The sequence below is a fragment of the Pelodiscus sinensis genome, chromosome 1 (genome assembly GCF_052426305.1).
Source record: "Pelodiscus sinensis isolate ZL-2025 chromosome 1, ASM5242630v1, whole genome shotgun sequence".
NCBI classification, from domain to species: domain Eukaryota; kingdom Metazoa; phylum Chordata; order Testudines; family Trionychidae; genus Pelodiscus; species Pelodiscus sinensis.
The window spans coordinates 211,839,847-211,854,759 of NC_143052.1; the positions used below are offsets into that span (position 1 = coordinate 211,839,847).

The window sequence follows — 14,913 nt, forward strand, 5'->3', positions numbered from 1 at the left end:
ACAAGTCCTAGGTATAACAATACTCTTTTTCATACAGCCATTCTGTATCTAGTAATCTACTACATACAGTAAAACTCCATTGATCTGGCATCCAATGCTCCAGCACTTCTGATGGTCCGGCACCATTGGGAACCTGGAAGTGCTCCGGGCAGCTGGACAATTGGAGCTGCTCTGCGCCGGGCTTCCAGCAGCTGACCAGCTGACTGAAACTGACCAGCAGCTGAATTGGGGAAGCTGGGGGCAGAGCAGCTGGGGTGCTGCCGGGTTGGTCCCATAGCACCGCCCCTCAGCACTGCAGGACCAACCTGGCAGCACTCCAGCTGCTCTGCCTCAGGTGTCCCCAGAGCAGCTGGGGTGTTGCCCGGTTGGTCATGCAGCGCCGAGGGGCGGCGCTACCGGACCAACCCAGCAGCACCCCAGCTGCTCTGCCCCAAGTGTCCCCGATTCAGCCGCTGCTGAAACTGACCAGCAGCGGCTGAATCAGGGACACCTGGGGCAGAGCTGGACTATCGGAAGGGGGGGCTATGAGGAGTCTGGGGTGGTATCTCCCCCTCCCTCCCCATCCCAGACCCTTTATAGCCCCCCCCCCTTCCGATAGTCCGGCATATCTGATAATTTGGCACCTCCTGGGTCCTAAAGGTGCCGGATTAATCGGAAGTTTACTGTATTTGAGAGTGCCTGTGAGGGCACGTCTAGACTACACCGAAGTTCCGAAAGAGGATATGCAAATTCTACAGGAATCTGCATATCTTCTTCCAATCTCGTTTTCGAAAGTGAAAGTAGTCGGGAAGCATTTTTTCTGGCAACCTCCCCCCCTTTCTTCGAAATGCCACGTAAACCTCATTTTTTGAAGAAGAGAGGCTTTTTGAAAAACGGTGGGTGTTTGCCAGAAGAAAAAAAAAAGTGTCCCGACTGCTTTCACTTTCGAAAGCTCTGCTTCCGAAAGTGAGATTGGAAGAAGATATGCAAATTCCCACAGAATTTGCATATCCTTTCAGAACTTCAGCGTAGTCTAGACGAGCCCAGAACGTGTCTGTCCAAGAACTCCTAAACGGTAAGAGCTAGAAACACCAAATTTGATATGCAGCTTCCTCTTATCAGAACTTAAAGCAAGGTAAGAGTTTGGTTGTGCCAAGACACTGGAATGAGCCTTTAATGCCATTGTTTCTTATCAAATGAAAAGGGAGGGGTCATCTATAATGACCGCACAGGGGCAGCAGGGGATGGAAAGCTGGAACAGTTATACTGCATAATGACCACAGGGTGGCAACAAGGGGTGGAGAAAGGGACAGCTATCTACTATATATTTCAGAGTGTTTGTTAGTTTGTGTGTCTGTCCTCCAGCTGGGAGACATGCACTCCTCACCCGGCTGTGCTCGTTGTAGCAGCCATGGAGACTAGCTTCTTACCTGACCCCAACTTGCTGTGGTGACAGAGGTCTGGGGCTGTCCTCTCTCCCTGGGACAGCCTGCCTACTGAACCCCTCAATCCCAGCCCTACCCCAGAGCAATGATTTAAATGAAGAAAAACTAAAATTATTTGAGTTTTAAGGCCCATCAATGCTGGGTAAATTTTCTAGTGGGCAATATTAGATGAAGTTCAGAGGCTTCATTTTATCTCACTTATATGGAGTTTAATAAAGTTTCAACAGGTTGACTAATGGAATTACCCATCTTTTATTCAGTAATACAGGAGATATATTTTCCCCCTTTTCATTCAGCCAAAGTTTTCATCACAGCATAGAGGTGAAGAACTCTCTTTATTTTATACTTTTTTACAGTTGGAGGGAAGTTTTCCCAATTTATTTTCTTTACATACCATGATGAAATTGCTCATCAGAAAATTGCAAAGCTGAATGCCTAACATGATTTGCAACTCTTAAGCATAACGCTTACTTGCATTGTAAAAAGACTGCACATTTCTATATACAGGCAGTCCTCAACTTACGAACGGGTTACGTTCTGAACACTTGGTTGTAAGTACTCTTAAACGTGCTGCTCGCACTGTTCGAAAAACTTGACGTACTATGGTTCTCAACTCGAAAATATTGTAATGGGGTTAATGGGAGGTTGGTCCTAAGTATGGCTAGTCGTAAGTAGGTGTGTTCGTAAGTCGGGGAGTGGCTGTAGTAAGATTTAAACATCCCTTATATTCTTCCATGGATTAGAATACTAACATCTTTTACCATCCATGCCTTTCTCCTGTAAATTGTCTCACCTTTGCAGACTGTAAGCTCTTTGGGACTGAGGCCATCATTTATTATATGCACAGTGAAGACTCAATCAGGCTGGCTTTGAAGCACTACTGCAGCATGAATACTAAATACCAAAAGGGTCAAAATTTTTATGAAAAATTTGTCTCTTATGCCCCATATCACACTCCACTCAGTCGGCAAGAAAATTACTCGACAACCTTCAACCAGCTTCAATTAAATCCCCACCACATATACAATATTAGGGTCAATAATTCCCCACTTGCTTTGTTTTTAAGACAAATCTGTGCCTTGCAACGTCTTTTCTTTCCTGTGTCACATGAACCCTATACTTGGCCACCAAGCTTTATGTGGTAGGCAGCTTTCCTACCAGAAGGAAAAAGGAAGGGTAATATCAATAGCTCTTTTCTTACATGGGACTAGGATAAAGAAAGCAGTTGAATGTGGTCAATGTTTCTTTTTTCTTTTATTTTAGCATGATTAAGGGCCAGAAGATTTCTGTTCTATGACGAGACCGAAAATCATTTTGGCTAAGTGAATGTATGTGTGAGGCTATGGAGCTGAATGGGTACAAAGGAGGACTCTGCAGTGCTTTATGAAAATACAGTTCAGTTTGGGATAGCAAAAAAATACTTATAACTGGAGGTTCTCAAGATGTATGGTCCCTATCTATATTCTCTATGCGGGTGTACACACATGGGAACCAAGCTTCAAAGAAATAGGGTTGGCCAGAAGAATTTTGAAACAACAAAATACACACACGGTTCTGCTTTATTTTTTGCAGCCAGAGAGAAACCTACCTCTTCTGTTGAGGTTCCCATTTACATAAAAAAGGAGTGCAGCTATGAGGCAATGGCCCAAGGGATCTGAAGAATCTACATGGGCAGGCTTCTGTTATATTGGAGCGTGGTTGGGAAGGAGCAACATGACAGATGGCACAGCAGGGGAAGAAATCTAATCCTCATGACAGTAGTTAGTGGAATGCACAAAAACCCACCATAAACATTCTGAGAACATTTTTATCTGGACAGGAAAGATGACCCAGACAAGGAAGTGCAGTCCCTCCATCAAAATATTTTTAAAGCTTTCCCTTCATAAAAACAGGCTCAAGAGGACAGCTACTGGCTGAAAAGGTTAAATTGGCACAGCAAGTATCTGACATCCAGAACAGTAGCTATCAGTAAAATGGTAGGGTTATACAAAACAGCTGATGATTGATAATAAAAAACAGCCATCATATACCAGCTACTAGAGAACCTTCCAGCAGATTTGGATAGCATGGAATTCTGAGCACTGAGGACAAATCTGAGTGGGATTTTCACAGGCGCTTAAGTGATTTAGGAGTGGGACTTATGCTCCCAGGTCACTTGGGCCAGTGGTTTTCAACCTTTTTCATGTACAAACTGCTTTAGAAATCTTAAACATAGCCTGCTGACCCCCAGGAGGCAAACACAGCCTGGTGAGCATTGTGAGCAGTGAAATCTGGAAAGAATATCTATATGGAATTCAGTTCCAAGTCAGAATTCTATCCTTCCAGATCCCGAGTACCCTCAACTTTCCATTGACTCAACAAAAGAGGAGGGTACTCAGCATCTCATAGGCTCCAGCGCTCACCATGTAGCATTTGGCAAATCTCTTCACTTCTTTGTTTCAGAAGGTGAGGGAACAATGAAAAACAGTAATTACACTATGGCTTAACCCTTTAAACCCCTTAATACAAGAGGCCCCCAACTTGCGATGTGATTGGTTACGCAGAAAGTGTCGCAAGTCGGGGGCGTCATAACTTGAACCCTCATTTATGATAGGCGCTGTGCAACATCGTAAATGCAGGCCGAGGATATAAGGTTTCCGGCCCCTTCCGCACTTACAAAAATGGCTGTAAGTATGAGGGGGTCGGAACTCGGGCAGTCGGAACTCGGGGGCCTCCTGTCCCTCATGCAGTCCTATTTAAATCAATGGGACTAAGCTCATTAGTATGTCTTCAGGCCCTTTCTGCTTCTTTATGATACATAAATGCCTGAAAATGTCTCTACACACCTGACAACATGCTGTGGGAAGTTTCTGGCTTGCTTTTTTGCACTGGAAATTCATGGCCTGTATAATCTGAAAAACTATGATGTTCGAGGAACTGCTGAAATAGTGAGGTTATAAAAGCTAAGAGTACAAATTGAGCAACTGAGAGGAAGCTGAATAGTTTTCATGTGCTCTACACAATGCTGAGCATATTCGGAGATAAAAAGCCACAAGTAGGGTTGCCAGATACTTTAAAAAAAAAAAAAACCCCAACAATAACAAAAAACACCCAAAACCCACCACACCAACAAACACACCCCGAACATGGCGGGGAAAAAATTGGGTGAAGAAAAAAAAAAGGGGGTGGAGGGGAGAGGAGGGAACAGTCTGGTATTTTCAGTTTTTTAAACCAGACAAGAGGCTGCAAATACCAGACTGTCCAGCCAAAACCAGACGCCTGGCAATACTAGCCACAAGGCTACTACTATACTACCTCAACTATTAGTCATGGTAAAAACCCACTGATTTTCAAACGGTCTTCCATAAAAATCTGCAGTATAAAAACAAATCCTATAACTCGACAAGTCTGTTCTAGTATTCTTATCAATTTAAATAAATCCTCAAAATATTCTCTCTCACAAAACCTTTCCAAGGACTCCTGTGTGCTAAGAGGTTGCTAGCCAACATTAGTCATCGGTCTCCATCTAGTGGTACAAGATCATACTGCACAAGGTCATACAACATCAATTCTCTCAAGTGCTATGTTCAGCCTCTGAAGGTCTAAGGCAGGTCTGGGCAAAATGGGACACTCGGGCCAGATCTGGCCTTCCAAACTACTGGAACGGGTCCGCAGACGCAGCAGGAAGCTTCAGGCAGACTCACTGCTTGCCTCGGCCCTCACATGCTACCCAGAAAAGCAGCTGCTAGGCTGTTTATGTTTCTCAGTTGAGAGCTGAGGAGAAAGGGTGGGAGGCGAAGGGGTTAGAAGGGAAATGCTGCCCCTGCCCCCAGCTCAATCTCATTAGCTGGTTTCTGCCAATGGGAGCTGCCTGTTTGAAGAACAAGCAGTGAGCAAAGCACCACTCCCTTCAGGCTCTTATTCACAGACGCACATGGCCCTTGCAGCCTGAGCAGGGGTGGGGCATGCAGGGAAGCTGCCTGAGAACTGTGCCAGCTGCTGGCTGGGAAGCACGCAGGTAAGTCTGCCAGCCAGAGCTTGCCTCTGGCACTCAGCCCCTCCCTCCACCACCCAACCTTCTACACCCTGACTCTTACATCCCTATCCCACATACGCCAAATCCTCTGCACCACTCCTGAACTCATAATCCATCGCAGATCCTGTACCCCAATCCCCTGCTCTAGGTCACAACCCAAACCCCTGCTCCCCTCCTACACGCCAATTGAGCCCCACCCAGAGGTTTAGGGCTACCCACAAAGAGCAACTTGGCTGGTGAGGGGCACTCCCTAAGCAGCAAAAGCTCCCTGCTCCAGACAAGGAACGTGCTGATAAGGAAGGAGACATAAGGGGGAGGGAGTAAGTATGTGGCTGGGGGGGGAGGCAGAGAGAGGAGAGGGGTGTCTGGGGCATGCAGTAATTACAGGAGAAGAGAGGTTTGATCACAGCAATCGGATTACAGTAGCTAGGTTTGCCTCCAGCATCATGTGAGGAAACCCAGAATACTTTTTTAGCTCCCTGGGCTGGGAAAGGGGAAGCAGGCTGCACAGAGTAAGTGGGGGGAAACAGAGAAAGGGGGGTGCTGGAACCTGTGCAGTGAAGTGGGGACAGAGGAGAATCTGTTTGGGATGTCTTAACCCAAACCCACCTCATTTCAAATTATAATGAAAAAAATCTTAAGTCACAGAAAATGGTTAAATGTTAACAAAATCCTTCACTCGCCTAGGACTTAGCCAGCTTGCCGGCTCCTAGAATACTTTTTGTGTAGAGCCACAGTGGAGGTAGCTGCTGAGACACAGCATGAGCTAGAACTGAGCCAGCTTGCAAGGGACCTATTAAAAAGCATCCGCTTATCGGTTAATCATTTAACCAGATATGCTATTATATTCCGAAATTTAACGTGCCAATACTAAAAGAGCCCCCTTTCCAATACTAAAATTCAGTAGTCTAGTTCAAACTACAGTCTTGAGGAGTTTGCTGGTGAGACAGATATGCCGATGTGGCAGAGAGCTGACATGACAGCTTAAGCTCCAGCAAACTCTTTTAAGTTCTCTCTTCCTGAGGCAAAGGGGCAATAGTGGCTCACTCTTTTGGGCACCCTGAGAAAGCACCACAATATTTAAAAAGTCTTCTCCAGTGCAGGACTAATTAGAATTATTCTTTAAATGGTTTTACATCACTTACTATATTAAGAAGTTTTTATATTCTTAAAAAAACCTTTAAAGTAATGAATATTAGGGCCAGCAGTTTCAACATTAGATGGGTAAAAAATCTGGGCCCTTGAAAATAAAAAAGTTTGCCACTATCTTCACCTGTTTTTACAAGTGACAAAATTAGAGCAGATTTTCAAAAAGTTTCCTCCAATTGTGTGGGAGGAAAAATGCAGACAAAAATTGTAAATCTGGTCCTTGAGCTACAACTCTAAATGTACTTAATAAATGTATTTATTATTAATGCTCCATTTACTGCTGGTTCAGCATCCCACAGGTCAATTTTCAACTCACTCATGCTTCATGGACAACGTTAAGTTTTCATATTTTTGTTTATGTTACTAGAGCCACTGGTATGAAAAATGGTCTTTAACAATTCACCTGCTCTTGCTTTTTTAAACGCCACTCAAAGCCATAATCCTCTAGTTCCTGAAGAAGTGTTTATAAAACATCAAGACAAAAACATGAATGTTCTCTGCTGAGGTCATTATCACCGGAAACAGACTGAGTCAATAGCAGCTAGGGATGTCAGCAGATAACCAATTACCTGGTAAATACTAGGCGTATCGGTCTACATACCTGAAGTGGGTTATCTGACCAGGCTGGAGCAGCCTCCCTGCCCACGACCGCAGTGGGTGCTGCTATAGCAGCCCCATGACTTCAGCAGGTTAGGCCGGAACAGTCTCCTGACCGCAGCCACAGCGAGCCGGAGCAGCCCCTTGCCAGTAGCAGGCCTGGCTGGATTAGGGATGTCAAATGGCATTTAATCAGCTAATCGAATAGTCGATTAGCTGATAAGTGGGGGAAACTGCAGAGCCACAGCAGGGTTAGCTCCCAGACTCGGGAGCTAACCCCACTGTGGCTCTGCCTTTTAAATGTATTAAAAGCCTGGCAACTCTTAATATATTTAAAAAGCATAAGCGTGGTGGAGGGGACCAGGTGCAAGCTGGGAATCAGCGGATTCCCAGCTTGAGACCGGTCATCCGCTATGCCTCTGTCTCCCCTGCCTCCACCCCGCAGAGATGGTGCTGGGGAGGAGGGGAGTGACCGGCTTTTAAGCTGGCTTCCCCCAGCACCAGCTCCTGCTTCCCCCCTTGCCGCCTCTCTCTGATAGAAGCAGCAAGCGGGAGAGGGGAGAGCAACTAGTCAAGTCACTAATCGACTATCCGATAAATATATGCTTACAACCCTAAGCTGGATCCTGCTCGCCATGACGTGGTGGTTAAACAAATCATTTAACCTATTAACTATTTTAGTAGATTTTTACATTTCTAGGAGCAACAAAGATCATTTTTCATATCAATATCCTTATCAAAGAAAAAGTGAGCCAGTATTTTTTCAGGATCTAAAAATGTAAGTCACTATATTGATAGAGAATGTTAAATAATTTCTTTTAATCACAGTGTCATACCTGCGTGAAATATTTTCCATCATGTTTCAGGACTTTCATCGAAAGGTCAAGAATCAAACGTAGAAACTCCCACGTAGAATCTGGATGTAAAAAACGAATCAGAATCTTTGAGTACTAATGGATTGTTAAGCATTACATTGATAATATGTCAGCACTGACACTGCAGATTTCAGCAGGATAACTATGTTTCTCCATTAGTTTTAATAACGTGTTGGTTACTAGAATCTGGGCTCCTGGCATTTGTATGGGTTTTTAGAGTTTCTGAAAAACTTTGCTTAGCCTGTCGTGTGAATTCTCACACTTATTTTCATGAGTTCACACAATTCAGCAGCCTGTACTTATAGTCAAACTAAATGGTAAAGAAAATTTCAAGAAAAAGAAACAAGTCTTTGATGCCCATAGTTGGATTTTTTAAGCACAGAATGCCAATAGAAAAATATTTCAATACTAATAAGATAATGCAATTTCCACCCAGATTAGGGGCATCGATGAAGCAAGTAGGGATGTTAAATAGCGAGAAATAGAATAGTTGACTAACCACATGAATTCTTAGCAGTTAGTTGACTATTCTATAGTCCCTGGGGGTGGGGCGGGCAGCCAGTGCAATCCAGCTCTTCTGATTGCCTGGATCAGAGGCAGCAGCGAGGGGTGCCAGGCAGGACCTGGTCTGCAAGGGGAGCCTGTTTAAAAACCAGCTCCCCTCATGGACTGGCTGCCTGCCAACCCACACTGCTGCCTCCAGTACAGAGGCAGCAGCACGGGGTGACAGCAGCCCCTGTCCATGGAGGGAGTCCAAACTCCCTGCACACAGAGGCTGCGGGGGGGTTGGGGGGGAGGGCAAGGGGGAAGAAGGCAGAGGAGGCTGCCCATCTTTCTTGAATATCCACTGAAGTGGATGGTCTTGTGCAGTTATTCCATATGACTCACAAAGCATATTTTCCCCTCTTTGGCCTGCATACTGTGTCCTTTATTCAGTGTATCAAGTCATCTAGTCCCCATCCCCACTTAATTATAAGAGCATCTTTGATCTAAAATGCACATGTCACTCATAAAAACTACTCCAAATATCACCCCATGGACTCCTTAATGAGACTCTGACATGGCTGAAACAAACTCTTGGAAAATGTATATTTTACTTCATTGCAAACTCAGTCCTATCACCACCAACATCTGGGGAAGGGGTGGAGGGAATGTGCTACTTGTGGGTATGTCTATACGTCTGCGGGGGGGGGGGGGGAGGGAGGCATATCAGAGAGCATCAGACTCTGGCATCAACTAACTCGGGTTCATACTAGAGGACGAAAAATAGTGCAGACGTTCCCACTTGAGCTGCAGCTCAAGCTCTGATGCCCAGCAACGGGGGTGGGGTGGGTGGGACCATCTATACTACTATTATTAGCATGAGCCCTACATCAAATGACTCAAGCTGAGATTCACTGCCACAGGTTTGGTTTGGTTTTTGCAGTGTAGTTGTACCCCACTGTTGCACTCTGCTATTTAGCTTTTGATACAATTGACACAGGAGTTTCATGGGGCTAGATGCTCTTGAGTTGGAGTGTGCCTCTCACTAACCAAAAAAGAGAGAGCAGGGCTGAGTACTTATATTGTTCGTGAAGTCTGGGAGCTCACCCATGGTATGTACAGACCAGGCTTCCTCAAGCTGAAGACAGGAAGTCGGGGGTGGATGAGGAGAGGGGGAAGCTGTGGTGAGGGGAGGGGAAGCAATGTTCCTTACAACCCAGGGTACTCTCACGAAGCACCATTTAAACAAAAACAAAAAAATCCCTCATTTTCAACCATAAAATGATATTTTGCTACAAACTATTAAGAAAGTGAAATATTAAAAACAGTTAGAAAAGCAGAGAATTAACCTTCTTCTGGAGATGTGGAGATTGGAACAGCTGTCAGATCATTAATTACATAATCAAACATCCTTCCTTCTTTGGCATACCTCTTCAGTACTGGAATACAGTCTTCTATTAGAACCTAAAAAAGTATTGTTTTAATAAGTGATCACAATCCTCTTTGACTGACTGGAATGAACATGATATATAGGAATTACACTTATGGCTCTAAACTTAGCTTTTTACACTTCCAGAAAGGAGGCAATGCCGAGGGAATGGGATGGGAGAGTGATATAGTAGACAACCAGAATTTCCATTGCCAATTCTGTCACTGACTGCTGGGTGAACATTTAAGACCATTTGTACCTCTGTTATTCTCCAATTTTATTGATGAGGAAGTAGTTGTTAGCCTCACAAGATAAAGGCAAGCTTTGAGATCCTCGGATGAAAGGCACTTGACATGGGACAAATATCATGCAATTTTTGCTCATTTCTCTCTAAGGTAACTAATTCATATTCAAGGATCTGTCCAGAGGAAAAATAACCTTGTGGGTAAGATATTGATCCTGTAGATCTGGGCTAGTTTCCTTTCTCTAACAGACATTCATTACATATCCTTCCCAGTAACCATTTCTGCTTTCTAATGAGTGGCAGGGAGGGGGAGTTTAAATATTTATTGATATGTATAGGACAGTGATGTTAGATACTGAGTAACTGAATAGTCATGTAACCTCATGAAATCTTAGCAATTACATGACTATTTGCTAGTCCCCAGGGGTGGAGCCAGCAGCCAGTGCGCTCCAGCCCCACTCCTGGGGAGCCCCTGCAGCCCGTGCTACTGCCACTGTATCAGAGGAAGCAGCACAAGGTGCCAGGTGGGAGCTGGTTTGCAAGAGGAGCCAGTTTGAAAGCCAACTCTCTGCATAGACCAGTTGCCTGCCGCCCCGTTCTGCTGCCTCTGATACAGAGACAAAAACATGGGGAGGTGGAGCAGCCTCTGTCCACGGGGAGCTCGGATCCCCTTGCAGATAGAGGCTGCTTCTCGGCAGCTTCCCCTGCCCCCCACTCCTCCACCGCTGCTGTCTCTGACTGAAGCAGTAGTGTGGGTTGGGGGGACAGCCACGGAGCCAATGCTGGGGGGGGGAAACCAGCTTTTAAACCAGCTCCCCCAAGCTCCTGCTTCCCTCCCTTGAAGCCTCTGATAGAGGTGGGAGGAACGCGTGTAGTCCACAAGATTAACCAATAAACCTAATCGTATCAATTAATCATACAGTCCACTACACGTTGACAACCCTAGTACAGTAAAACTCCATTAGTCCGGCATCCAATGCTCCGGGACTCCTGATGGTCCGGCACCATCAGGAACCCGGAAGTGCTGGGGCAGCCGGACAGGCTTCCCCCATTCAGCTGCTGAAACTGACCAGCAGCTGAATCGGGGAAGCCGGGAGCAGAGCAGCTGGGGTGCTGCCGGTTGGTCTCATAGCGCTGCTCCTCAGGGCTGCGGGACCAACCCGGCAGCACCCCAGCTGCTCTTGCGGACGCCTGGGGCAGAGCAGCTGGAGTGCTGCCGGGTTGGTCCCGCAATGCCAAAGGACGACGCTGCGGGACCAACCCCGCAGCACCCCAGCTGCTTTGCCCCAGGCATCCGGATTCAGCCGCTGCTGAAACTGACCAGCAGCGTCAGTTTCACCAGCAGACTGAATCGGGACGCCTGGGGCAGAGCAGCTGGGGTACTGCCCGGTTGGTCCCGTAGCGCCGCCCCTCGGTGCTGCGGGACCAACCCGGCAGGACCCCAGCTGCTCTGCCCCAGGGGTCCCCAAGTCAGCCGCTGCTGAAACAGATCAGCGGCTGATTCCAGGAAGCCCCGGGCACAGCAGCTCTGCCCCTAGCTTCCTGGAATCAGCCGCTGATCTGTTTCAGCAGCGGCTGAATCAGGGACCCCTGGGGCAGAGCTGCTGGGGTCCTGCCGGGTTGGTCCCGCAGCACCGAGGGGCGGCGCTACGGGACCAACCGGGCAGTACCCCAGCTGCTCTGTCCCAGGCGTCCCCAAGAGCAGCTGGAGTGCTGCTGGGTTGGTGCCGTAGCGCCGCCCCTCGGCACTGCGGGACCAACCCGGCAGCACCCGAGCTGCTCTATTGCAGGCAACCCCGATTCAGCTGCTGCTGAAACTGACCAGCAGTGGCTGAATCAGGGACACCTGGGGCAGAGCCGGACTATCTTAAGGGGGGGCTATGAGGGGTCTTGGGTGGCATCCCCTCCCACCCCACTCCAGACCCCTCATAGCCCCCCTTTCTGATAATCCGGCACCCCCTGGGTCCTAAAGGTGCTGGATTATCGGAAGTTTACTGTATAGAATTTACCAACAGATTTCAGCAAATAGCACAGATGAAACTAAATTAAAACTCTTATCATGTGAACAACCTGAGATTCTAAAGGATGCACAAGCTTTGAATTAAGTCTATGCTTTGTATTACTTCTCAGTCAGTTGTTACTGGGAGTTTTTAGGTAGCATACTCTATTTTTATATCATTATTAACCACTTTTACTCATCTATTTGGTTATGGAATATGCCTTATTACACTCCAGGTTTATTATTCCAAGTGTGGGTTAGAAATATTTAAAAAAGCCGAAAGATTTGGAGGTGGAGAGTTAAATATTTCAAAATATTTCAAAGTTAGTGGATCAATGCTTTGAATCCAAACCCTGGTGCAAACTGTATTATGATTTAGAATTGCAGGTATGGATTAAGAAAATGTTAAGAAGTCAGATGGCATATAAAAACAATCTCCAAACACCACCTTGCCAGGTCTTAATCTACATTTAAGCCATACTTTAATTTGTAAATGTTACTTGCAATGAAGGCAACAAAGAGATTACCTGATAGCATTCTCCTTTAAGATTGTCTAAGACATCTCCACATGTTTTACGCATGAATTTTCTACACCCATCAATCACCATTTGGTCAATGTTTGAAGTTAGTTAAGGAGCATTAAATTCTGTTCATCTTTTATTATCCAGTTTTGGGGAGTTTTTTCCTTTTGTCAAAAAGACAGTGTCAGACTTACGGAGAAATAATACTTCATATGTTTACTGCAACATATAGGCTTACAAATAAAATTCCAACCTCAATGAAAGGTTTGAGATATTACTTACATTACAAAAAAATTATTTCCCACCACCATTGTTGGCACCATAATTTACGATACATTTTAAACGTGTAATGTTTTAGTAAAATGATAATTATATTGATTTACAGCTAATGATATTTGCTATGTATAGTTGTTAACAGCAAATCATAGTTGGAAAATGGAACTTTGAAATCTTATTTAGACAGCTTCCTTTCACTCATTTTCTTTAACTGCTATCTGTGAAAGAGAATATGATTTGACCCATGTGTCATCATCATTAAGAAACAAATCCTCAAGTCTTTAATCAGGTGACATTCCCATTCACATCAAGAGCCATAAGATACCTACAATAAGGAAGTTCAGATTCAGCTCAACGTGCAGAAAATGCTGCCTGAGAGCTACAGTTTGGATTAGGAACTTAGCCTATATTATAAGGCCAGGATCAGCTCTCACTGTCAGAGCCTGCATGGGTCTATAACCATCCCTATTTTTTTTAGCTTAGCAAGAACCACTCTCCCAACACAAAGTTTATACAAGAAACATTTAACTTGAGGTCCCATATTAAAATGAATGGTCATTTACTGAAAGGATATCTCCACCATGGTGACCATCTTTGGTTTCAGTTTGACTATTTCATACAGTATACCCCCATCACCACCTCCTAGGATCAGCACTTCTTTCCCAGTGAAATCTTCTTTCCCACTGCCCATTATGGCTTGTGTATATGCCAGGTCACTCTCTGCCAGATCTGGAAGGAGCAAAGAGAATGCTGGTCAGAAGCTTTGCATTTGGAAGTCTGTTAATCACTAAATAAAAGTAGGCCAAAGGCGTCTTAAAACAATGCTACGCATTATCAGTATAAAAACCAGCACAGCATCAGCGGGCATCAGAACCAAACCAATGGATACCACTGGAGGGAAATTTCCAACAGCAGGGCACAGACACACCTAAACCAGAATGGATACCTGCAAGCACTCAAAGTAGTAGTATTGACAAGGAGGCTGAGACTGCTAAATGGCTGAAATACAGCTGTCCCTAGCTGGCCTCAAACAAAGAAAATCAGTTAACAAGGAGAAAACAGGTGGCCAAAGACCAAAATATTTTAAAAGGGAAAAATAAGCATCTAAGAAAGTTATAAAACCCTACAGCAGACTAGGGAAAACCATTTCATTTGTCCTTTCAAACAATAGGCAATTATTTACCAGATGGATCACTGAATTTGCTTTCCTGTCCTTGAAAGTACCTGTCAGAGGTTGTTACATAACTTAGGTGTGGAAAAAGGCTAAATACACAAGAGATCTCTTCACTGGTACGTTTTCTTTGAAACTTTCTGTTTTAAAAATAAGCTTTTTAAAAACACACACACGTGCATACACACATGCATACGTGCTCCCCTTCCCTCCCCTCACATGCACACAAATTCTTCCTACTGTAGCAACACTAAAGGTGTATTCTGATCAGATAAAATCCAGTGACCTATATCTTCAGACCAAAAGCACATTGCAAAAAAGACCATACTTACTAACATCCCCACTGAGGATAAGAATATTCCCAAACTGTTTTGAATGTAGAATTTTAATATTCTGATAAGATGAATCTTCATCATAAACAACCTCATCTATGTCATACTCTACCAAACGGCCATCAGCTGTGGGCCAGTATCTATCAATGGCTTCTCCTCTCATAATTGCTGGCAATCTGAAGAAGGAACACACACAAAATCTTCACAATTCATTCTGAATGGTAAACATTTCTTATTCTCCTTTCATTTACCACGAATTCAGTACATGAAATTTTCTCTTATCTCCATAGTAATGTTTTCTTCATCATTATTAGGAATTCAGTACTACACAACTGAAGATAGTTGACACCCACTCCAATACACATTAATCTCAGATTTTACAAGAAAATACAATCCAA

The 14,913-nt window shown here is 44.8% G+C and overlaps 1 protein-coding gene across 1 annotated transcript in view; it reads right to left on the bottom strand.

Moving 5' to 3' along the window:
• The window catches only part of SMS (spermine synthase), a 67,143-nt gene that overhangs the window by 10,777 nt on the left and 41,453 nt on the right, over window positions 1–14,913 (bottom strand). Inside the window, exons 5-9 of the mRNA XM_075913321.2 lie at window positions 14,516–14,691; window positions 13,585–13,741; window positions 12,743–12,830; window positions 9,893–10,007; window positions 8,022–8,101 (exon numbers count right to left, since the gene is read on the bottom strand). Of these exons, the coding sequence (XP_075769436.1) occupies window positions 8,022–8,101; window positions 9,893–10,007; window positions 12,743–12,830; window positions 13,585–13,741; window positions 14,516–14,691 (616 nt within the window). The remainder of the gene's footprint in view (window positions 1–8,021; window positions 8,102–9,892; window positions 10,008–12,742; window positions 12,831–13,584; window positions 13,742–14,515; window positions 14,692–14,913) is intronic.